General features: G+C 50.6%; 1 protein-coding gene across 14 annotated transcripts in view; it reads left to right on the forward strand.

Annotated features, from left to right (window-relative positions):
• The first annotated feature begins 232 nt into the window (after positions 1-232).
• The window catches only part of Tnk2 (tyrosine kinase non receptor 2), a 38,657-nt gene continuing 16,389 nt past the window's right edge, over positions 233-22,500 (forward strand). For 6 of the 14 annotated variants that reach the window (XM_013351492.2, XM_013351496.2, XM_013351489.2 and 3 more), the window contains exons 1-3: positions 16,933-17,298; positions 20,482-20,662; positions 22,342-22,412. In XM_013351492.2, the coding sequence (XP_013206946.1) occupies positions 17,221-17,298; positions 20,482-20,662; positions 22,342-22,412 (330 nt within the window). In that variant the 5' untranslated portion in view covers positions 16,933-17,220. Of the gene's footprint in view, positions 1,007-14,417; positions 14,544-14,654; positions 14,798-14,855; positions 15,433-16,932; positions 17,299-20,481; positions 20,663-22,341; positions 22,413-22,500 lie in introns of those variants that run through there. The other 8 variants (XM_013351486.2, XM_013351511.2, XM_013351507.2 and 5 more) reach the window with 7 other exon arrangements.

A 22,500-nucleotide genomic window follows, 5' to 3' on the forward strand; every position in this document is an offset into this window, starting at 1 on the left:
GGGCGCAGGAGGAGCGCGGCGGAGTGAGCCCCGCGTTGCCGGAGCAGCAGCCGGCGCGCGTCGGGCGGCTCAGCTGGGGCCCGCAGCTTCTCCGCGGGCTGAAGCTCGGCGTGGAGGAGCAGGGCGGGGTGGGTCCGGCCGTGCAGGAGGAGGGCGGCGTGGGGCTGGGGGTGCAGGAGCGGGGCGGCCGCGCTCACGAGCCCAGCCTGGGGGTGGTGTGGGAGCCGCCCGCCGCCGCGGATTGGAGGCGCCCGGCCCACTGGACGGCCTCGGCCGGCGGGCCCGTGGCGCAGGAGGAGGGCCTGGGGCCCCGCAGGCAGCAGCAGGAGAAGGGGGGAGGCGGACCCGCAGTGCAGGAGCGCGGCGAGGCCCGTGCCGGGGTGCAGGAGCGCGGGGAGGGCAGCCCACGCAGGCTTCTGCGGCAGCCCGAGGAGCTGCCCGAGTTGACGGACGGTTCCTTCCTGCACACGGAGGAGCTCGAAAGTTCGGACGAGCGCAGCTGGGAGATCTGCGGGCACCTGGGCAGGGAGGCGGTGGTCCTGGGAGCATCCCCCGCGAGTGGGGACAGACCCGAGCTACTGGGGAGGGCCAGGCCTGTGGGACCCCGGGGGCCTGAAGGAGAGGGGCGTCTGGGGGTGCAGGAGGCAAATTGGCTGCCCGGGGTACAGGAGGGTCAGGTCGCGTGGGCCGTTCAGGAAACGTATCTGAACGGTAAAGGGTCCCCAGGAGGTGAGGGATTCCAAGGGGGACACCGGACCCGCAGGCGCAGGCGGCGGAGGAGGTGGTAATCTGCAAGCCACTTCGCTGCCATCAGGAGTCCTCCAGTGGCAAGAGTAATGCTGGAGGGTGTAGGGGATTGGGGAGCAGAAGAGCGCTGTGAACCTGACCTTTGGAAGCCATTGCCGGAGGGCAGGCACTGGCCTGCAGGACCTTCTCTGCTACCTCGAGTTTGAGCATCCTCAAAGCAGTGTCTGCCGCCGGGCAGCTGAAAACTCAGGTAAGAAAGGTCAGTTTTGTTCCCAGCTGGAGTTGATGTGTTTAGAAGAATGGGCTCCAAACAGCCCTCAGGTTGACTAACCCCGGAGCATCCTCCGCCCCGATTGTATCAAGCAGCTGCTACAGCGGAGTAGTCACTTCTTTCAAGTCTAGACTGGATGTAAAGTCCTTGGAGTGGTAGAGGGAAGGGAGAGGAAGGTAGCCCCAGGGCTAAAGTTGCGGGGAAGAAGTCAACCCTCCAGCGGTCTGCTGGTGGTGGTAGGTGTGCCCCCGTGTGACAGCGGCACGTTGTGCAATTCGCCTCGGTGGCCTCCAGAAAAGGGAAGTGGGTAGTGTTGCTTTATCAGTGCCTTATCTTGTCCTGTGGGTCACGTGAGGGTGCCAGTCCTAGTGACTGGGGCACGAGCCTGACCTGCGCCTGCCACACGGTTTTGTCACGGTTGATTATGCTGTGGGCCCAAAGCCAAGGATGGGTAGAGGAGCAGAGCGCAACTGGTCTTCATCTCTGAATGGAGTGCCAAAGGAGAGAGGAGGGTGTCACAGCGGCTGCTGCCTCCTCTTTGGCCTAGGCCTTGACCTCACACTGTGGAAGGTGGCAGATAAAATGCTGTGGTATCCTATTGAGGTCTCTTCACACCTCCACCCGACCCTGGGGCTTGTTCTTGGCACAGCCTAGAGATGGAGTATACAGGGGCCAGGGCCAGGGGCTAAATTTGGTTTCTTGTTGACACAAGGACCCACCAGCTCTTTCCTGGTCCAGGTGGGTTTAGTAGGCAGCTTACAGCCTTTCTTTCCCTAGCCCTGTCAAGAGTTCTTGTATCTCTGCCCCACCAGTGGGGATGGATCCAGAGTTGCTCTCAGGGCCTTAGCAGGGAATATCTCTGCCCCAGCCCCCCATACCCCAGTTCTGAACCAGCTTGGGTGGAGGTAGAGTTCTCCTTTGGGGCAGAAGAAGGGGTGGTGGTGGCTGGGACTGGTGGAGGAGCCGGTTTGCCGGCTCTGGCAAGCCCAACCTGTCTGTCCGCTTCAACCCGTGCCTGTCATGCTGTCTCAAACATTCTGACACGGGAAGTTTAGCTGCTGTGTCCATGGTGCCACGCTTTCCTGGAATGAGCAGAGTGGTTCTGGCTCACTGACTTCAGTGGGGAGAGTTCTGCTCTCAGTGTATGTATAAGCATACACTTACTTTAGGGTGACTTTCCTGACTTTTCAGTGAACAGGAGGAGAGCAACTGGACTGCTTTTTGGCACCACCTGAGCTCACAGTGCCTAGCATTTTGTCTAAGTGGAAATCAAATAGTGACCTTTTAGAGTCTGGCTTCTTTGGTTCAGCATCTTTATTTCAAAACTGGCACATGTTGTTACATGTATCATTAGTTCATTCCCTGTCATTGCTCAATAGTCTCGAATGGGTATGTCATCGTCTTTATAGCCATGTACGTGGTGATGGGTACGTTTCAGACTGAGTATTACAGAGTTAGCCTCTTCGGGTGCTTGTGTTAGCCTTTGTGTGGCTATATGCTTTCATTCTCCCAGGGAAATTCTTAGGACTGGAATGCTTGCTCACATCATATTGTAGGTGAACATTGAACATATAACGAACTTCTAGACTTACCATATAACCCCAATTAATAGCTACCATATTTGCATTTTCATAAACCAGTTAAAAATAAATTTAAATTTTTTTTAAGCAACAGAGGAAATAGTATTAAAAATAAATAGCTGGTCATGGCTGCATGTACCTGTAGCCCCAGCTACTTGGGATGTTGAGGCAGGAGCTAAACGCCAGCCTGAGCAACTTAGCAGGACCCCAGCTCAGCAAACAAGCAGCATCCCCCTCCCCCAAAAGACCCCAGGGCCCCAAACCTACCAGACAGGCTGTTTTTCAAATGGTTGAACAAGTTTATAACCCTACCAAAGATTGTATAGGGTGTGTTTAGACACTTAGGAGGTGTACAGTCTGTCTGATAGGCTTTAATTAGCGTTCCCTATGTGACTAATGTTGGCGTCCCTTCCTGTACTCATTCGATGGGGAATCTATTCACGTTGTTTACCCATTGTGCGGATGTTGTTTTTTCTCATTGTTTTAAAGAATTTAAAAATATATTCAGAATATAAGTTTTATCAGGTGCGTAATTTGCAGATTTTTCTTGTAGTTTGCGGCCTGAATTCTCCCCCTTTCTCATCCTTTCTCTTTGCTGTTGTTTTAACTTAATCATATTTACAATTATTTACTTAATGTGTGTATGTTCATATGTGTGAAAGCCAGGAAAAAAAAAAAACCCTTGCGAGTCAGTATTTCTGTCTACCGCATGGGTCCAGGAATTCAGCTCAAGTGGTAAGTTTGGCAGCAAGTACCTTTTCCTCTTGAACCATCTTGCTAGCCTTTTTTTTTTTTTTTTTTTTTTTAAATCTTTAGACAGGATCTTATGTATTCCTGGCTCCCTTTGTAGCTGAGGATGACCTTGAACCAGCCTGGTGCACTAGGTTACCTCTTGCCAGCGGTGGGATCCAGAAATGGAATTCATATTGGCTTTCGGTTCTCGGGCCTGCCTCAGTGCTGAAACCGCAGGCAGGTACCATACATGGCAACGGCTGATGTGGATGCTGATGATGCGGAGCCTGAACCCTCCCAAAGCTTACTTGGTCTAGCAGCTTTTAGCTTTCTTAGAGGTCCACTGCATTTTCTTGATAGTGCCCATGTCATCGGCTAGCAAAGATGGTTTTATTTTTCCTTTCTGTGCCTGTAATCTATTTCCTTTTTTTTTTTTTTTTGGCCTGGTCATAATGGCTGTATCGTGGTATGGAAGAATAGATATTTTAGTGCCCATCCCTGAGGAAAACATTATATCTTTCACTGTTGAGCATGCTATTAATTGTAGGGTTCCTTCATGTACAGAATGCCTCAGTTTGAAAACTTTCCTTCTGGTCCTGGTGGTGAGAGTCTTGTTTTGTTTTGCTTTTTGAGACAGGGTTTCTCTGTAGCTTTGGAGCCTATCCTGGAACTTTCTCTGTAGACCAGGCAGGCCTTAACTCACAGTACTCTTGTCTCACTAGTACTGGAATTAAAGGTGTGCACCACCACCGCCCAGTGAGTGTCTTAATCAGAATGGTTGTTGGGCATTGTCAGATGCTCTGTGTTAGTCAGTGATTATTGAATTTTCTGTTTTGATTTATTAACGTGAGTAACATAAAATTTTATGTATATGATATTTATACCAGCACTATTATATGTGTGTGTCTATCTACATATATATATATATATATATGTAATATATATATATATATATTACTTGTAAGTAATTTGTTAAGGTTTATTGTTTTAGTTTTTTTATTTTTAAGCTGTGTTGTCTGAGTTTTCTGTCCTGCCCAGTTCCCTCAGTCGTTAAATCCCAAAGAAATCACACAGAGGTCAACATTAACTATAAACTGATTGGCCCATTAGTTCAGGCTTCTTATTAAACTCTTATAACTTATATTATCCCATTATTCTTATCTGTGTTAGCCACATGGCTCAGTACCTTTTTCAGTGAGGCAGTCACATCCTGCTTCTTCAGTGGCTGGGCAAGGACTGCAGAGGAATGGGCTCCCTCCTTCTCAGAATTCTCCCACCTCTACTTCCTGTCTGGTTGTCCCGCCTATACTTCCTGCCTGGCTGCTGGCCAATCAGCATTTATTTAAAATATAATTGACAAAATACAGACAATTGTCCCACACCAAGGTTGGACATCTATATCCCAGAATGGCCTTGAACTTGCTATGTGACTTAGGCTGGCCTTGAACTCTGTGCAGTCCTCTGGCTTCAGCCTCAGCTTCCCTAGTGCTGGGATGGCAGGTATGTTCTACCACATCTGGATTGTGATCTTCTGTGGAGTCAGGCATAGTGTTTGTGGCATGTTGGTAACCCCAGCACTTAGGCGACAGAAACAAGAGGACCAGGCCAGCCTGGACTGTGTATGGAGCAATACTCTATGTCCACAGAGAACTTGTGCATCTGTTTTCAGGTGCTTTTTTTGTATGACTGTAGAATTTATAGTATACATCTTTTACTTATTATTATAGTTTCTTTCAAGTGATACTAGTGTAAGAACCTTAAAGGATGTTTTCACCTCTCTCTCTTAGGAAACAATTGTTACAAACTACATGCTACATTGATACTCTCACCTTACCTTTTAAACCATTTTGAATAATAAGCAAAGGGCTTTCCTGATAAGTGCCCAGCACTGTTCGCTTCATTCTTTGGGTGGTCCTTTCCCCTGGTCTCCATCAGTGCCTGCCTTTACATGCATGAGAGCAGTGCTCAGCAGATCCTTGCGGGAACCTTTGGCATAGATCTCTGGGACAGTTTCCTGTCACTCTGTAGACCACACTGGCTTCGAACTGAGAGATCCACCTGCTTCTGCCTCCCGAGTGCTGGGATTAAAGGCATGCGCCACCACCGCCTTGCTGCCTGCGGTCTCACTGTGCTGCAGTTGTTCAGGAGATCCAGCTCATCATGGGGGTGGGGAAGGCATGGTGGCAGGAAGCTCCTTCCAAGGCAGCAGGAAGTTACGATCTGACTTGCTCTAGGAAGTCGAGAACACTTGGACTAGAGCTGGAACTGTGAGCGTCCCATCTCCTCTAGCTAGACCCTGTCTCCTAAGGGTCCCACAGCTCACCAGAACAGCCTCACTATCTGGGGACTGTGTGCTGGAACTCTTGCTATTTCCTGTTCAGATCATACTCCCTCCCCTTGATGGTTTTGCTAGCACATCCTCTGTAGTGTCCTGAAGAGGAATGTATACGAGCCATCCATTGGGACCACATCAGCCTATACTTGCTTAGTTGGTGGTTACATGACCATAGAGATCTAGGTCGGCGATGTTTCCCTTCCCTGTCTTGAGGGTATGAAGCTATTGTATTTTAGACTTCATAGTTTGCACTTATGTTAGTCACTGTATTGTGATAAATACCTAAGGAAATCAGCTGAAGGGAGAAACACTTTTAGTGATGGTTTCAGTGTGCGCTTGGCTGGCTCCATGGCTTTTTGGCATGGCAGAGCAATGCTTCCAACTTCATGGAGGTAGGAAGATAGGCAGGAAGGGGCCAATGTCAAAAGCACACCCTCAGTGACCTAATTCCTCCAGCCAGGCCTATCTCTAACTAATGTCCTCAAATTATGGCCCATCAAATGATTAATGCGTTGACTAGGTCAGACACCTCATGGTCCAGTGACCTCTCCGTAGCTCCACAAGCTGGTGACCAAGCCTAGAAGACGGGAGCCTTTCTGGGAACCCTTCACTTCCAAACCATAAGTGTTTGAAGTTTAAGGTCATTCTGGTCCTCTGTGCAACTTGAAGAGTGGTTGAAACGATACTGCCCCACTAGCTGATCCGTGGCTCCCTGAAGGATGTCTTCTTCCCAGAATACTGCCCCACTAGCTGATCTGTGGCTCTCTGAAGGATGTCTTCTTCCCAGAATACTGCCCCACTAGCTGATCCGTGGCTCCCTGAAGGATGTCTTCTTCCCAGAATACTGCCCCACTAGCTGATCTATGGCTCCCTGAAGGATGTTTCCTTCCCAGAAAGCTGTGACTTGCTGAGACTTGGAGGTCTGCGTTTAAAAAAAAAAGTGTGTGTTTGTTTTTTAAATTCAGCATAAACGTGAGACTCTAATAATCAGAATAAATTTCTCTTGCGTGCTATGAGTTCTCCACTAATGTTAATGAGGCTTAACCTCATTATTATCTGAATTATCCGAATAATGAGTAGGTCTGTAAGTTTATGCTTATTTTCATGACGTGAAGAGTAGTTTTAAAAAGTGTGCCGGGGGTTGGAGAGATGGCTCAGTGGTTAAGAGCATTGCCTGCTCTTCCAAAGGTCCTGAGTTCAATTCCCAGCAACCACATGGTGGCTCACAACCATCTGTAATAAGGTCTGGTGCCCTCTTCTGGCCTGCAGACATACACACAGACAGAATATTGTATACATAATAAATAAATAAATATTTAAAAAAAAATAAATAAAAAGTGTGCCATGTTGGGGCTGGAGAGATGGCTCAGCAGTTAAGAGCACTGGCTGCTCTTCCAAAGGACCCAGGTTCAATTCCAGCACCTACATGGTAGCTCACAACTGTCTGAAATTCCAGTTCTAGGGGATTTGGCATCTTCATACAGATAAACGTGCAGGCAGAGCACTAATGCACATCTTTTTTTAAAGTGTGCCATGTCAGCAGTGGTTGCAGTATTGGAAAATGGGTTGGTTTGGCCAGGGCAAACGATTTGGCACAATTATAGGTTTTGTCTAGAGCTGTGGGTCTTAACCCAAGTACAGGTCCTTTTGAAGAGTCTTCAAGACTACTTGGACCAATTTGATGAGAATCATGGGGGATAGAGCCCAGTGTTGACATTTTTATAGTACCCAGGTGATTTTAGTGCATAAACAAAGAACTCCCCCTACTCCAGAGCTTAGAGATCCTTGCTTTCACATGGTACTTAATGGACCAGTGGTAACAGCATCTTTCAAGAGCTTGTTAGAAATTCAGACACAGCCTAATGGTGGTGGTGGCGGCACACGCCTTTAATGCCAGCACTCAGGAGGCAGAGGCAGGCAGGTCTCTGAGTTGGAGGCCAACCTGGTTTCGGGACAGCCAGGGCTACACAGAGAAACAGTCTTGAAAAAAAATTCAATGCAGAAAACTTTTTGATGTCAACCTTGTATCTGTGAAGTTGGGACCTACATTTGTGACTTAGGTGTACTGTAGACTTAAAAACAGTGACCTGCACTTAGGAATGCCTGCTGTGAGCCTGCCTGCTAGTTGGGAGTGGGTCTGTTTACTCTTGTCTGCTTTATTTTTCTTCTTCTTTGTTTGTGTGTGTGAAAGAGGAAGGGGATTAAAAACAACCTAGTCTTCTACCTCATTTTGAGACTGTTGTCTTTGGTGTGATGCTGTGTGTGCTGGTCTCACCAGCCCACAGTAACCAGGAATTCTCCTGTCTCCTCCCACCGTGCCATAGGAACACTGGGAATTTGCTACCTTGATTGGTTTTAAGTGGGTCTTTCGGAGATTCAGACTCTTTATACAGGTTTAGGTCCTTGCACTTTTGCAGCCATCTCCCCAGCCCACAGTCTGCTTTCTTATCTGTGGAAGGGCTCACGAGGCTGTGGTCCACATGCGGAGGTCAGTGCTTGGCTTGTTTTCATGAGACCATGGCCCACGTGTGGAGGTCAGTGCATAGCTTGTTTTCACGAGACTGTGGTCCATGTGTGGAGGTCAGTGCGTAGCTTAAGTTCTTCCGCCATGTGTTGGCTGGGGTCAAGCTGAGGGTTGACCTTAAGGAGGCAGGCATTCACCTTAACAGCTGAGCCATCTCCACAGCCCAATTGTTTTTGATACTTTGTTTCCCTGGTTTAAAAACAAAAAGATCTTGTTCTTATTTTGTGGATACACTTTATCAGTTTGAGCATATTACTGAGAATTATCTGAAATTTTCTTCTGGAGAGTCTTATTTTTTTTTTCATTTTTTTCCTTCTCATTTGCTTTTTTGTGTACATTTTGTTTTCTACCAAGCCAGAGGCTTTCCTTTGTTATTTGGTATATTTTTGTTGTCTGTTTCTAATCTAGGAAGAAGCTTGCGGCGACTGTGGTGCTGGGTAGCTTGTTGAGGGTGGCTCGTAGGCAGTCTCATGGGGACTTGGGCAGGCTGTTTATTGGAAGCACCTAAGTTGCGTGTCTTTACATCTTGGCCTGGTTGAAGCCCAGAACTTGTGTTTTGCCAGCTCCCGGCCCCAGGTTTCTGGAGCAGATAGAGAAGGGAGCTGTCATCTTGACATTAGTTACCATGTGCTCTCCTCCTTGAGATGTGGCTCTCCCTGTTGTTAGTGATGCCTCTGGGATACTGTGCGGACCTAGTGTGTTCTCTATGGAGAGAGACTAGCCTCTGCAGAGTGTGGAGGGTGTTGGGAAGGCTCTTACACGGAGGTAAGCAGTTACAACCTTGTCCTTGGACAGCCTTAGCTTCTCCTTCCAACACATCACCTCTGTGTTCTCGCTCATCACTTTGTGTCCACTCCTGATGACTCCTTTCATGCTTTGGACCAGGTCCCTCCCGTACTCATCCAGAATCTCAGTTTGCTCGTGATCAAACAGGCAGGATGCCATGGGATTTGAAGTACCCTGACGTTTCTCCTACTCCCAGACTCTCAGGCCTCAAGCCTGCAGTGGCTCCCCTGTTCCAGTGGCTGGGACTTTGGTCTGAAGGGTGTTGGCGGTGCACGGTGCATGGTGAACGTCGTACAGTGTACTGCTCTGGTGTGTCTGCACTGTTGTTCCTCTCCTCACCCCACTGCAGGGCCCAACAATAGGCCTCTTCAGCCCGGGGTTGCTGCCCAAGGAATGGGGGTGGGCAAAGTGAGAGCCAGAAGTAGACCGGGTGGCCAGCCCTGGAAGAGCCCTGGCAGTGACTGACTGCAGTGGCTGACTGCATTGTCCTCTGGCTGCTCTCTTTTTCCCTGGAGCCGGTGATGCATCTTGGTGCCATGAGGGTGCCTGGACAGGATGGAGGGCAAGAGGTCTGATGTTCAAGTCCTGGTGCAGCAGTGTGTCATACATGGACAGGAAACCTGGGCAGTTAGAGGAATTTGTCCCAGGTCACACACTTTTAGTGTATTGATAGGAAAATAGCGGAGCTCCAGGAGCATGGTAGGACTCTAGGTGACCTGTGGGTAGCAGGGTTGACATGCTTCTCTTTAGCTGGTGGAGCACAAATCCCATTACTTCATAATCAAGACCCACAGGTGGGGTGTTCAGTGCAGGCTGAGGATGCAGATTCCTCTCTTCCTCTGAAGTTGGAGGGGTTCACTGTGGGAGGGTGGTCTTGCCTGAAGCTTCTGTTCCTGCTCTGTACCTTACTGTCTCCCACTCTGCACTCTATTCTTCCCCTTCCAGTCCACCAATAAGGCTGGGATGTCTCATAGGTATAGGCTTCTGTCTGGTCAACCCATGTGGCATTCTGAACCCAAATGTGGTGTTGGGGTTTTCTGTCCTGCCAGGTTATCACAATCGTTAAGTCCCAAAGAAATCACACAGAGTTCTACATTAACTATAAACTGATTGGCCCATTAGCTCAGGCTTCTTATTAACTCTTATAACTTACATTAGCCCATTATTCTTGTCTATGTTAGCCACATGGCTCGGTACCTTTTCAGCAGGGTAGTCACATCCTGCTTCTTCTGTGGCTGGGCAAGGACTGCGTCCTCTTCCCAGAATTCTCCTGTTCACCATGACCTACCTCTACTTCCTGTCTGGTTGTCCCACTATACTTCCTGCCTGGCTACTGGCCAGTCAGCGTTATTTAAAATATAATGACAGACTACAAACCATGGTCCCACACCACAAATCTGTTTCCCTCAGTCCAGTAGGAAAACTCCTTTGTGAGGGCTGGTTCAGACTCTCCACTGGCTTGAACCAGTCCTTGTGTCTGAAATGGCTATATAGCAACAGGGTAGTTTAGTGGGGCTGGAGCAAAAGTATTGACATGATTGACAGCCCCTCTTTCCGCAAAGGAGATGTCTTCTCTGGGTTGAAAACAGTGAGGAGGAATAGGGCCTGGTGGTACACACGTTTAATCCCAGCACTTAGAAGGTCGAGACAGGCAGAGTTCCAGGCTAGCCAGGGCTACAGTGTGCAGACAGGAGGGCAGGGAAAGCCAGGGCAGGGAGAGAGCAGGCAATCAGACTTTTCCCTGGTGTCTATCAGGCAGCCAGATGACGGCTGCTCCTGGGGAAAGAGGCCACCTTTCTCCATTGTCTGTCTCAAAGGCCGAAGTCCTTTTTAGCTCTCTTGCTAGGTTCTGGCCATTTTCCCAGGTACTAACCACATTAGAAGCCTGTGCAAATGCCTATCTCAGTAGAATTACATACTAACCCAAAGAATTACATAAATAATAACTCTTTAAGGACGGGAATGTGATGGATAATATTATTTTTTTATGTGCGTGGTGTTTGCCTGCACATGTGTTTATGCAGTGCATTACAGGAGTGCAGTGCCCACAGTGACCAGAAGAGGGCGTCAGATCCCCTAGAACTGAAGTTACAGGCAGTTGTGAGCACCATGTAGGAGCTGGGAATTGAACAGTGGTCCTTTGGAAGAGCAGCCAGTACATTTAAGCACCAAGCCATCCATCTGTCCAGCCCCATGGTGGATAATTTTTAAAAATATTTTTGGCTCTTCTACATGTTTTTGTTTCCTTATTTATATGCATTCCTTCAACAAAACAACAGGGGGGCTTGGTAGAAGCAGCCATTTGGGGATAGAAAATGGGGACTTAGAGAAATGATGGCATTTGATTAGGGTCTTAAAAATATATAGGAGTTCATCTTGAAGTTGAAGAAAGTGAGGACCACAGAGGAGAGCTTTGATCTCTTTGATATAAGTGGGAGGAGGGCTGAGAAGGTTGAAGTAGTGTGTGATTGGGTGGTGGCCTGGGGGAAGGAGGAGCCATGACTGCTGCTGGGGGTGTGGTTTCTGGCCTGGGATGGTTGGTGCTGTTTGCCGTTAGGATGCTGGGCAGATGCTGGAATAGCTGCCATCAGGAGTAGTAGGCATGCCCAGCAGGAGTTAGGGGAGGAGTGCTCTGTTGGGACGTGCAGATTATGGTGCCAGCACAGCATCCTGCTGGAGCTCTTGTGTTCATTCTGACATAGGAGTTGAGAGCTGCAGGGGCTTCCAGGTGGCTGTAGGACCTAGGAATGAGGAAGCAAGGGAGTGGCCTCCAGAGAATTAACTGTTTTTAGAAAAGAAGGAAGGGTGAGGTCTGAAGTCTTTAGAAATAACAGCTAAGGAGAATAATAGTAACTGGTAGGGAGGGAGAGCGTGTTCCTCTGGGGCGTGACCACCGGTAGGTTGTCCACGCTCCTGTGGGCGGCCTCAGTCCCGTGAGCATATGGGCAGCACTAATTGGATTCAGTGGGTTATAAAAAACATGAAACAACAGAAATAAAAGATACAACAACCAGCTCAGAGAATGGATGGTGCTCAGAGAGGACGTAGTAGTTATAAAGACAGTCTGTCTTAAGAGGCAGGGTCGCTGTTTGCAGTCTAATACGGTGCGTGCTTTAAAATATTCTCTAATTCTCCTCTAGATGTTATTTCATTAGTTAGATTTTAAGTAAAATATTTTTTGAAAATGTAAGGAAGACAAGCTGGGCAGTGGTGGCTCACGCCTTTAATCCCAGTCCTCAGGAGAGAGAGAGACAGGTGGGGCTCTAAGGAAGACAAGCTGGGCAGTGGGGGCGCACGCCTTTAATCCCAGTCCTCAGGAGAGAGAGAGACAGGTGGGGCTCTAAGGAAGACAAGCTGGGCAGTGGGGGCGCACGCCTTTAATCCCAGTCCTCAGGAGAGAGAGAGACAGGTGGGGCTCTAAGGAAGACAAGCTGGGCAGTGGGGGCGCACGCCTTTAATCCTAGTCCCTGGGAGATAGAGACAGGCGGAGCTCTAAGGTCCAGGACAGCCAGGGCTACCCAGAGAAACCCTGTCTTGGGGATTGCGGGGGGGGGGGGGAAGATGAGGTTTTAGGCTAGCCTTGGTCTGTGGGCCCAATATCCGTAGAGAAAATAGCTCAGCCTGGCCCAAGCACAGGACCTCAGTTAGCCAGCTCCTTAGGAGTGAGTGGGCCCCTTGTCCTGGAGATGGAGAGGGTGTGGACAGCCATGGTGTGTATCTGAATCACTCCCTTCTCTTCCTTGGCCTCTGGCCAGCTGCCTTCTCAGACCAGTGATGTCATACCACGCTGACCTGAAGGTGTGGGTTGCCTGGTACAGTCCCCTCTGGAATGAGGTCTTGAGGGGAACCAGCCTGGCCTTGGGCCAGAAGCCTGGGCCCCACATACATAGAGGTGAGTTGAGCAGATCTGACTTGGTGGAGTTCGTATGGGCGGCAGGAGAATTCTGTGGCTGTGGCTAGGGGAGGAGCTGTGGGCTCCCATGTTTACCAGAGAGGAAGAGGGGGCGAGGGACAGCTTGGTTGTTGGGTTGGCATATAGTCCCAAGAATATGGTAGGCTGTTTTTTGGAAAAAAACAAAATCCTCTTGGCAGGAAGTTGCTTGTCACGTCCACTTCGCAGTGTGAATTTGTGGTTTCCCTGGAGCTGTTGGAGAGTCCAGGAAGATGGGCTGGCTCTGTTTGGTTATGTGGTGTGGAGAACTAAAGGAGAGTGAGGCCCAGTGAGGGTGTCTGTGTGGACTGGATTCCCGATGTCACGATAGTGTGGCTTCTGTGCATTTCGTGACAGTGCAGGGTTGGGAGATGAGTTGGAGAACGCAGGAACGAGGGATGGTTTTGAATCAGACCTCATTCAGCCCACCCGGGCAAAAGGGGATGGGCAAGGTGTATTCAGCCTTGCTTTCTTTTCATGCTGCTCACTCTGGGCTCTTGTAACTGTACCCAAGACTAGTTTCTGCCATCGCTGTGGCAAGATACCAAGGAGCCTCCACGTAGGCTAGAACCTGGGCCCTGGCAGAGTCTTCTCCCTGCCATAGCTGCTCCAAGATGGGCTGAGTGGGGAGGAAGTGAAGCCTGCTGGGAACTCACAAAGTGCCCTCCTAGGCTCTCTTCTTTTGCCTTGGGGCTGATTGCAGGAGTATCTAAACATTTTTCTCTGCCTCGCATCCCAGGAAGGAGGAGAGTGCCCTAAGCTCAGCTGAGCTCTAAATACCTGCTTGGAAGGAGTCAGGATGCCTCAGATGCCATAGGAATGAGGGTGTGTGTGTGTGTGTGTGTGTGTGTGTGTGTGTGTGTGTGTCTGTCTGTCTGTCTGTCTGTCTGTGCTCGCGCTTTTCCCAGCCTGTGTTGGAGCCACTTCTCCAGACGTCTGGGCTCCTCAACTCTCAAGTCACAAGTGTCTGGCCCCAGTGCACTGATCTGTTGAGCATGCCCAGACCCAGTGCTGTCTGAGAGGAAGGAGAGGTTGAGGACTGGAGAGCTAAGGGCAATAGGATGCTCTGGGTCTGGGTCTGTCAGTCTGCCTGTGGGGAGTGGGGGATGGATGGAGGGATAACAATGTGGCTTCCATGACTGGGTGAGGAGTGGGTTAGGGAGCTCAGAACTTGCATGTGTTCTCAGCAAGTGGGTGCCACGCATTCTTGGAGTGGAGTAGACTTGGGTGTTGGGGGGTAGGAAGAAGATATTTCAGTCCCCAAGATTGCTGGGAGGGGCTCGGTGAAGTAGGGCACAGGCTTCTGTGGCTTCTTAGGTGACCCCGGTATTATTGAGTATCAGGGTGTTTGGATCCCTGAGGTACTAATTGGTGACTCCGGAGCTTGAATTCTTGGAGGCTCCTGAAGTTCAGAGGAGCGGTGGCTCTGAAGTCAGAGAGGGTGGAGCCTCTGCTCTGGTTTCCTAAGGGTCGCGGCTGCCACTGCTTGCTGGTTAGCTGCATAGGGGCAACGCGACACAGAGACGAATAGAAACTGGGAAGGAGGCTGTGGGGACGGGGTGCCCACAGGCCGGGCCCAACTGGAGCAGAGGCTGTGATAATCTACCTGGTTGTGGACCTGAGCCCTTGGAATTCATGTAGGTGCCGGGATTGGAGCCTTTCCAGCCGAGGCGCTTTAGCAGCCCCTCCCCTCCTAAAGGATGCTCGAGGCCCGCCCCCGCCCCCCTAGACGCAGGGGAGTGACGCTGCGGGTGCTGCTGCTGCCGGTGCCACTGGAGGGGCGGGGGCTGCGGGTAGCTCCGCTTCCCTCTGCCCCCACGGTGGGACTTTGGGTACAATGGGGGAGAGATCTGCTTACCAGCGCCTGGCTGGGGGCGAGGAGGGACAGCAGGTAATGGGGATAGCGAGAAACCTGGAAGTCAGGCCTCATCTGTGGGCCCAGCTCTGCTCTCTGCAGCGGAGCTTCTTCGTAAGAGCTTAGGGTGCCTGTGTCCCGCCTCCCCACCCCCCACCCCCAGCTGTAGGGCTAGGAGGCTGGGTGCAGAGCGGTGTGTGTGTGTGTGTGTGTGTCTGATAAGTCTGAGGTGATGGTGGTGGTGAATTATTGATGCTGGTATCTGACTCAGTGTGGGTCCCTAGGGGTACAAATAGGCTACCCTTTGGGCTTTCTGCATTGCGGGTTAGGAGCCTAGGAAACACATCTAGTATTCAGGCACACTCTTTTATAGGAGGAAGCTGTGTTTTGGGCGTTCCCATTTATTGAGTTGAGTATGTGTATGAATCCAAATATCCCTGTGGGCTTTGGAAAATGGCACGGGTCCTCTTCCCCTTGGAGATCAAGCACTTTCTTTCCTAGCCGGGAGAGGGCAGTAGCTGGCAGGAAAAGGGGAATGTGCCTGGGAGTTGAGAGGCAGAAAGGTCAGGTCTGTTTTCCCAGGCAAGGAAGAGGTCCAGGAACTGATCTGGCTTCTGACCCCACGATATACGTCTGTTGCCCTCTTCAAGTCTCCCATAGCTGGATTCTGGGTAAGCTGCCAGGTGTTCTTACGCAGACACCCAGGGGAACGATCAGGCATGGTTTTCTGGTGAATTTGGGGCATTCCTTTCTGGGGTGGCTGGAGTTTTTACGCTGACCACTCTAACCAGCCTCAGCTTAGCAGTAGTAGAGAAAAAAAAAAAAACCCTGTTTAATTTTCTGACAGACACAGGTCAGCTTCAGGTGGTATCTTATGGAGAAGGACAGTCTGTAGCCTGCTGCAGTCTGAGGGTGTGGTCAGCCAACCTGTGCTGACAGGCCGTGTCCACACAGCCTCGGCCTGACCTTGCCTTGCACATTTGACCTCAGTGGTCACACTGATTGTTTGCTAAGCCTGAAGAGAGGCTGTATTTGGCAGTCCACAGTCTTTGTATGACTGATGGCAATGGGGAAGGGCTGTTGCTGGGGGCACCCCTCATCAGAATAGAAAATGGCTGTCCCCTAGCTAGGAGTCCAAACACTGGAAAAGATCCTGGAAAGAGTCTGCTGGGATGCTGACTCCCCAAAACTCCCCCATGAGCCAGCTGTGGCTCCCTGAGCTGGCAGCCAGCTGGGTATGGACAAGAGAGCAGTGTACAAGAAACAGGGGCTCCTTACATTGGGGGGTGGTGCTGGGATCTGGGGAGCAGAAGATGACTTCCTGCAGCTGTCAGGTGTATGTGGGAGCTGCAGTGAGGGGTGTAGAGCAGCTGGCCTCCTTGAGGGGCAGAGGGACCATTTGTCAGCTGTAGGAATATGGGGGGCCCCTGGGGGCTTGGTGGGGCGCCTTCTTAAACTGAGGCTGTTATGTGTGTGTGGTGCTGTACGAGATGCTACCCTGCAGCCTGAGCTGCAGCTTTGAGGTGGGAGCATCCCGGCAGAGAGCTTGGATGTGTTTGTTTATTTGGAGGGAGTCTTGGGTCTTTGCCAGATAATCTGGGGAGTAGTCACCCTGGTTGTTGTGGGCAGTACACAAGGCAATCCCGGGGGAGGGGTGGAGATTCTCACCACCCCCCTTGGCTGGACTGTCCCACTCTGGCAGGCTGCCAGCCTCCTATTTCCGTCGGGCACCAGGGTAACAGGGCCACATTAGGGTCTGAGCCAGGAGACACCCAGCCAAGGTTGGGACGTGTGTGGGGGAGGGTCTTTGAAGGATCTGTCTGCAGGATCCAGGAAAGACTCAGAATCCAAGCCCCCAATTCAGGCTGCAGTCAAATCCCCATAGACCCAGAAAAGCCCCATGGGGGCTTGTAACCCCTTTTTATATGTGCCGTTTGGTTCACGGCCCCCACACTGAAATCCCAGGGATTGTCTGCAACCGTGAGGGCTGCAGTGGAGGCTAGAGACAGGGAGCCTTGTGTATGGGGAGTCAGTGGGGCCGGTGCTAGGAGGAAGAGTGCCCCCCCATTCCTGCTGTCCTCTTGGCAGTGATTCAGAAAGGTCTTTTTTCAGCCAGTGTCAGAGCCGCTCAGCTGGGGAAGGGAGGGAGGGAAGGAGGACAGGCGGGCAAGCAGGCAGTGGGGGGAAGCCCGGGGATAGGACTAGAGCTGTGAGCACTGCCCTGGAGAGGAGACAGGAGAGGACCCAGCCTGCGGCCAGCTGTGGAGTAAAGCCTGCACTCCGTTCTTCCCCGTCCCCTACTTCTGGTGGGACTTGGGGGATTTCTAAGACAGGTTTCCCACCCCTGGCCGGTTTCCTTGCTGGGCAGAGCATAAAACTCAGAAGCTGCGGCCCTTGCCCGCCCTCTTTAGATCTAGGCCATAGCTCCTTTGACTTCTTAGGGGCTTCAGTTTGTGGAGATGCCGGCAGCCCGTCGGTTCCCTGGCCTTGAGCTCTCCTTTCCTCTCTTGGCCAGACTGCGGCGACGTCTGTACACAGTGAGTGGTGGTGGGGGGGGGCTGGGGGTGGGAAACGCACTGGCTGTGGACATGGTTAGCCCCTCGGTAGCAGCACTTTACAGAGGGGCAGGGTAGGCATGACTGAGGGGCACCTTCCTGAGGCTCATGGAGTGTAAGCTGGAGTGTCTTCCTTCCTAGCTGCCGCAGTCGTTCTTGGGCGCCTGTGTGCACGCCTACGTGTATGAGTGTGTGGTCAGTCTGGTGTGTGCTTACACGCAGGCCATGCAGCTGCATGTGCCGCACACAGGTAGTGTAGATTTCCTACCATGTTGTGGGCCAGACCGTCTGAGCTGGGAGTTGCTGCTCTAGTGCCCTGTGCATCACAGACAAAGGAATGTGGCTGGAGGGAGTCTTAGGGGCTGTCACTCTGGGCTTAGCAGTAGCAACGGGACTAGACCCCCACCTGACTCCTCTTCGCCAGGATGTCTTCTAGGCTTCATATCTCTCCCTCATGGGTGCCTTGTCCCTGGGTTGGGGACTGGAGGGGGAGTGTCCTGCTGAGCAGGGAGGTGTGTTGGCTAGTCTGTGAAGGAAGTGGGGGGACAGGCTGGGCTGTGCTTTCTAGGTAGCTTCAGCAGGGCCTCTGGGTTTCTCTGAGCCCTCCCTGTCTGTTCAGGGTGTGACTTTGAGCTATGACCTGGAGTTTAGAGATGGGAATGGGGAGTTTGGAGTCCTACGGCTTGAGGGTATGGGAGGAGAGGAAGACCCGTGGCTGCTTCTGATGGGACCAGTCGCCCTCATCTTGAAGCCCTGCCACATAGCTAACGGGGCCACTTCGCTCCAGGCCCAAGGCCCAGTGGTGGAGCCCGGTGCAGTGATTTTTCACCCTGCACCTCGGGCTTTACTCCGGAAAGCAGAGGCACACGTCTGCTTAACCCCCACACACTGTTTGCAAACAGTTCATTTTGTTGAGGACGAATGCATCAGTACAACTAAACGTTTAGAACTGACGTAGAAACTGTAGCTTTCTCAAGTTTTTTCTCTTATTATTTTATGTATATGGGTGTTTTGCCTGCATGTATGTCTATGCATCGTGTGCGTACAGTGCCTGAGGAGGCCAGAAAAGGGAGTCAGATAACCTGGAACAGGAGTTACAGATGATTTTGAGCTGCCATGTAGATGCTGGAATTGAACCCTGGTCCTCTGGAAGAACAGTGTATGCTCTTAACCTCTGAACCATCTTTCCAGGTTTTGAAGTATTAATATATTATTTTTTTTGCTTCCCTTCACAAATACAGTTAATAGGAATGTTACATATTAAGTATATGTAGAGTCGATAAACATGGTGCCAACTATAATATGTGGAGAAATAAGAGGAAAATAGTTTGTAACTCTTGATGTATTCTGTCATGCACTAGCTGTATTGTGAGGGACCAAAGAGGCTCAAGCCTCAAGAGAGTCACTGGGAGGAGTTTTGTGATAATAGGGTATATTCCCTAATTTTTTTTTATCTGATAGTGGACTTTTGCTATATTCCAAAGAGTAGCGTTTTCCTCAGTTTACACAGTAAACAGTTCACACGGTTCAGGAAAAGCAGGCTACAGTAAAACTACAAAAGATTTTTCTTGTTTAATGTACAATAGAATCTAAGTCTAGGTTTGGATCGTTCTAATGGTCTTCACCTGCATAAACTAAGTTGCATGGAATCCGTGTGTTCAAATCTGTCCTGTGCTTTGCAGAATAACTCATGTTTTACCCCTTACTACCCGCTAAATGTCACCCCCCCCCACTATGACAGACAAAAATATCTTCTATCTGGAGGGTTGTTCAGCCCTTAGAGAACCATCCAAATAAAGGGTTACAGCTTAAAGTTTGGAAGCCGCCCACCAGCCCAGTCTCCTTGGTGGAAGAGCCAGGGTTTGAACCAAGGGCTTGTCCTTCCTATCCCTTACTCTTTGTGGAGCCTTGAGGTGCAGGGAAAATCTGAGCTGCAGCTCCTAGCACTGTTGGCAGGACCACTGGGAACTGTGGGGGTAGGAGGCTCAGGCTGGGCGGCCCATTCCTCTTACTGCATCTGTATTGAGAGTGCGCTATGTTCAGGAGCGGGTCACCTGGCCCCAATAGACAGCTGACCTTTTCACCTCACCTGTCTTCTTCTCAGGAACTGAGGTGAGGCCAGAGTCTGGTCTGCGAAAGTGCTTATTGTCAGGTGTTTTACTCAAACGGATGGGTTTGACTTTAGCTTTGAAGGTGTTCTTGGCCTTTTCCTCTGGACCTTGGACCTTGGACAGGTACTCTCAGCATTGCTGGTTGTAGCCTGCAGGTACGTTTTGTTTTGCCCGTACGTATAGACTGTGTGTGTACACTCACACATATTTTAGAGTTGCACTGTTTGGCGTCATTTAAAAGTTGAGACAGATAAAATGTTAAGTGAAAAAGGAGAAACAGCAGTATGGGTAATGTGTGACTTAAAAGGACACTTAGAAGACATTGGCAGCTGGCTTTGGGGACTGGGAGCTAGGTGGCTGCACAGGAGGAGAGAGAATGAGGTTCCCTGTGCCTTTTGAGTATTTACCATGTGCACACGTTGCCATTCCGAAGATATTTTTGAAGGTAAGATTTCATACAAATTGTGACATCTGGTACTGCAAAACTGACACGTTTTGGTTAAAGTCTGGGCCATAGTCTCTTGGGCGGCTGTTTAGGGAAGCAAGCGCCCGCTTACTGGGGTGTCTGACCCTCCCTGGTCCACACCTCCCACTCTCGTCTTCATCTTCTGGCACTTTAGGCACCTGGGTGTTGCCCGTGGGTCAGTGGGTAAGGCCTGGTGGTGTCAGGCAGTAAGAACTGGACAGGTCTTCTGTGGGGTCTGTCTGATGAGGGGTCCGGTGGATGGATCTCACAGGGCCACTGTACCCCACCCTGACTTCTAAATGAGATTGTAGGAGTAAGATGACCGATAACTGTTAGTCTGCGCTTCAGGGGCCTGTGATTCCCTGAGGTCCCTGAGCACAGTTGATCTCAGTTCACTCAGACAGAGAGCACAGATTTGGGAGTAAGACTTGATTCCTGACTGCTCTGGTCTGGGGCTCATCTCCGCTGTTTGGGGGAACGAGAAGGTTCTTTGGGTTCTATAGAATGTGGGTGAGCCACATTGATGGCCAGGTCTCCTGCCACTTGCTTACATGCCCTGGCCCCTCAGTTATGCTTCCTTTTCCGCAGAGGCTGGGGAGCAGCAGCATGCAGCCGGAGGAGGGGACGGGCTGGCTATTGGAGCTGCTGTCTGAGGTGCAGCTGCAGCAGTATTTCCTGAGGCTTCGCGATGATCTCAACATCACCCGCCTGTCCCACTTTGAGTATGTCAAGAACGAGGACCTGGAAAAGATTGGCATGGGCCGGCCTGGTAGGTAGCCCATGGGCCTTGCTTGATCCTCTTGACCATTGACTTGGTACCTTTAGTATGGCCTAGGACACAGAAGAATCTCTTTGTCATGGCAGCTGAGAACTTTGTCAGCCTGAGACCCAGAGCCCCTGAGATGAGTGGAGGGCATCCGTAGAGGTGCTGGTCACAGGGTTCCCTGGGAATGGCTTCTGGTTGTAAATGTGAATTGGAAAGTCCTTTCTGTACTTTGTGTTTTTGAGACAGATTCTCAGTAAGTTACCCAGAGTAGCCTTGAACCTGTCCATAGCCAAAGCGGACCATGGACTTAAGTTCCTCCTGACTCGGCTCCCTGGTAGCCGAGATTATGCCTTTGCTCCCAGGCCTGCTTCCCAGCCCGCACCATTTGTGTTTGAGCAGATATTTGTGGGATGTATTTCCGGTGTCCCTTTCGTCTCTTCTGTTTGATTCTGAACACCAGTGGGGTCAGTGCCAAGAGTTCTACATTGAGAAGGGAAGACAAAAACTCTTAGACGGGGCCAGAGAGATGGCTCTGTGGTTAAAGGCGGTCAGGTTGCATCTCCCAACATGAGGCATGTGCGTGTACCCTGACACACACAATCCATAAATAAGAATGTAAGGTCTTTTCAAGTCCATCTCTCAGATGGTTTGCTAACACACAGAAACCTTATCTTTCGTTTCTTTCTAAACAGAATCTACCAGTTGCCGGCTAGAAGTCATGGCATTCTCTGAATCATCAGGAATCATTGGGTCACAGTAGAATGCGCTTGTTAAAAAGCAAAGTGCTGGGTTTGACACCACAAACGGGTGTAGTGGCAAACACCAGGAAGTCTAGCAGAGAAGCAGTAGATCAGTCTTCAGCTACCTAGCAGATTCAGCCATCCTGGGCTACTGTAGACTGTCTCAAAAAACACAATCAGAAACCTTAATGTGTTCAACTCAGAAGAGCCAAGTGTTTTGTAAGATTAAAAATGACACTAACTTCTGCTGCTTTAGGCCTGGGTAGTTTATCTGTCTTAGTGTTACCGCTGAGTGCTGAAACGTCACTATCAGGGCAGCCTGTGGAGGGAGGGGTTCATTTGGTTCACACTTCCACGTAGGAGCTGTCGAGAGGACACGATCTTGGAGGAGCTGACGCAGAGGCCACGAAGGGGTGCCACTTACTGCCTTGTTCCTCATGACTTGCTCAGCCTGCCCAGGGGTGCCCCTTCCCCGTCAGTCACTAATTAAGAGGATACCTTACAGCCTGGTCTTCTGGAGGCACTTTCTCAACTGAGGGTCTGTCTCCTCTGATGACTCCAGCTTGTGTCATGTTGGCGTGAAGCCAGCCAGCACGGTGCCTGGTGTCAGCAGTGTAAGGATATTTTATGGGAAATAAACCTTAGAATGGAGGGAATTCTGTATATATCTTTACCTGATTTGTCTGGAGAGTTGGAGAGTCAATTGCCCGCCATGACTGTTCAGTTTTGATGAAAAGACATCTCCACCCAGCTTGAGAATCATGCAGAAGTAGATTGCAGAGATTGGGTGAATGAAATTCCTAGTTGGCTGAGCAACTAATTCAAGCTGGTGTCCGTGTGCTGAGCAGTAGCTACTGGTGGGCCTACTGGAGGAACCGAGGAAGCCTGCCAGGTGGACAGCAGTCTTCCTGACAGCCCTGGGCTCCTGTTCCCTCCCCGCAGGTCAGAGGCGTCTGTGGGAGGCTGTGAAGAGGAGGAAGGTCATGTGCAAACGCAAGTCGTGGATGAGCAAGGTGCGTGAGTAGACTGTGTGGGGGCGGAGGGGCACCCTGAGGGCCTCACACCGCTGGCGGGTCCTCAGCAGGTGTGATCTCACCAGCT

This window comes from Microtus ochrogaster, chromosome 2, assembly GCF_000317375.1.
Source record: "Microtus ochrogaster isolate Prairie Vole_2 chromosome 2, MicOch1.0, whole genome shotgun sequence".
Lineage (NCBI taxonomy): Eukaryota > Metazoa > Chordata > Mammalia > Rodentia > Cricetidae > Microtus > Microtus ochrogaster.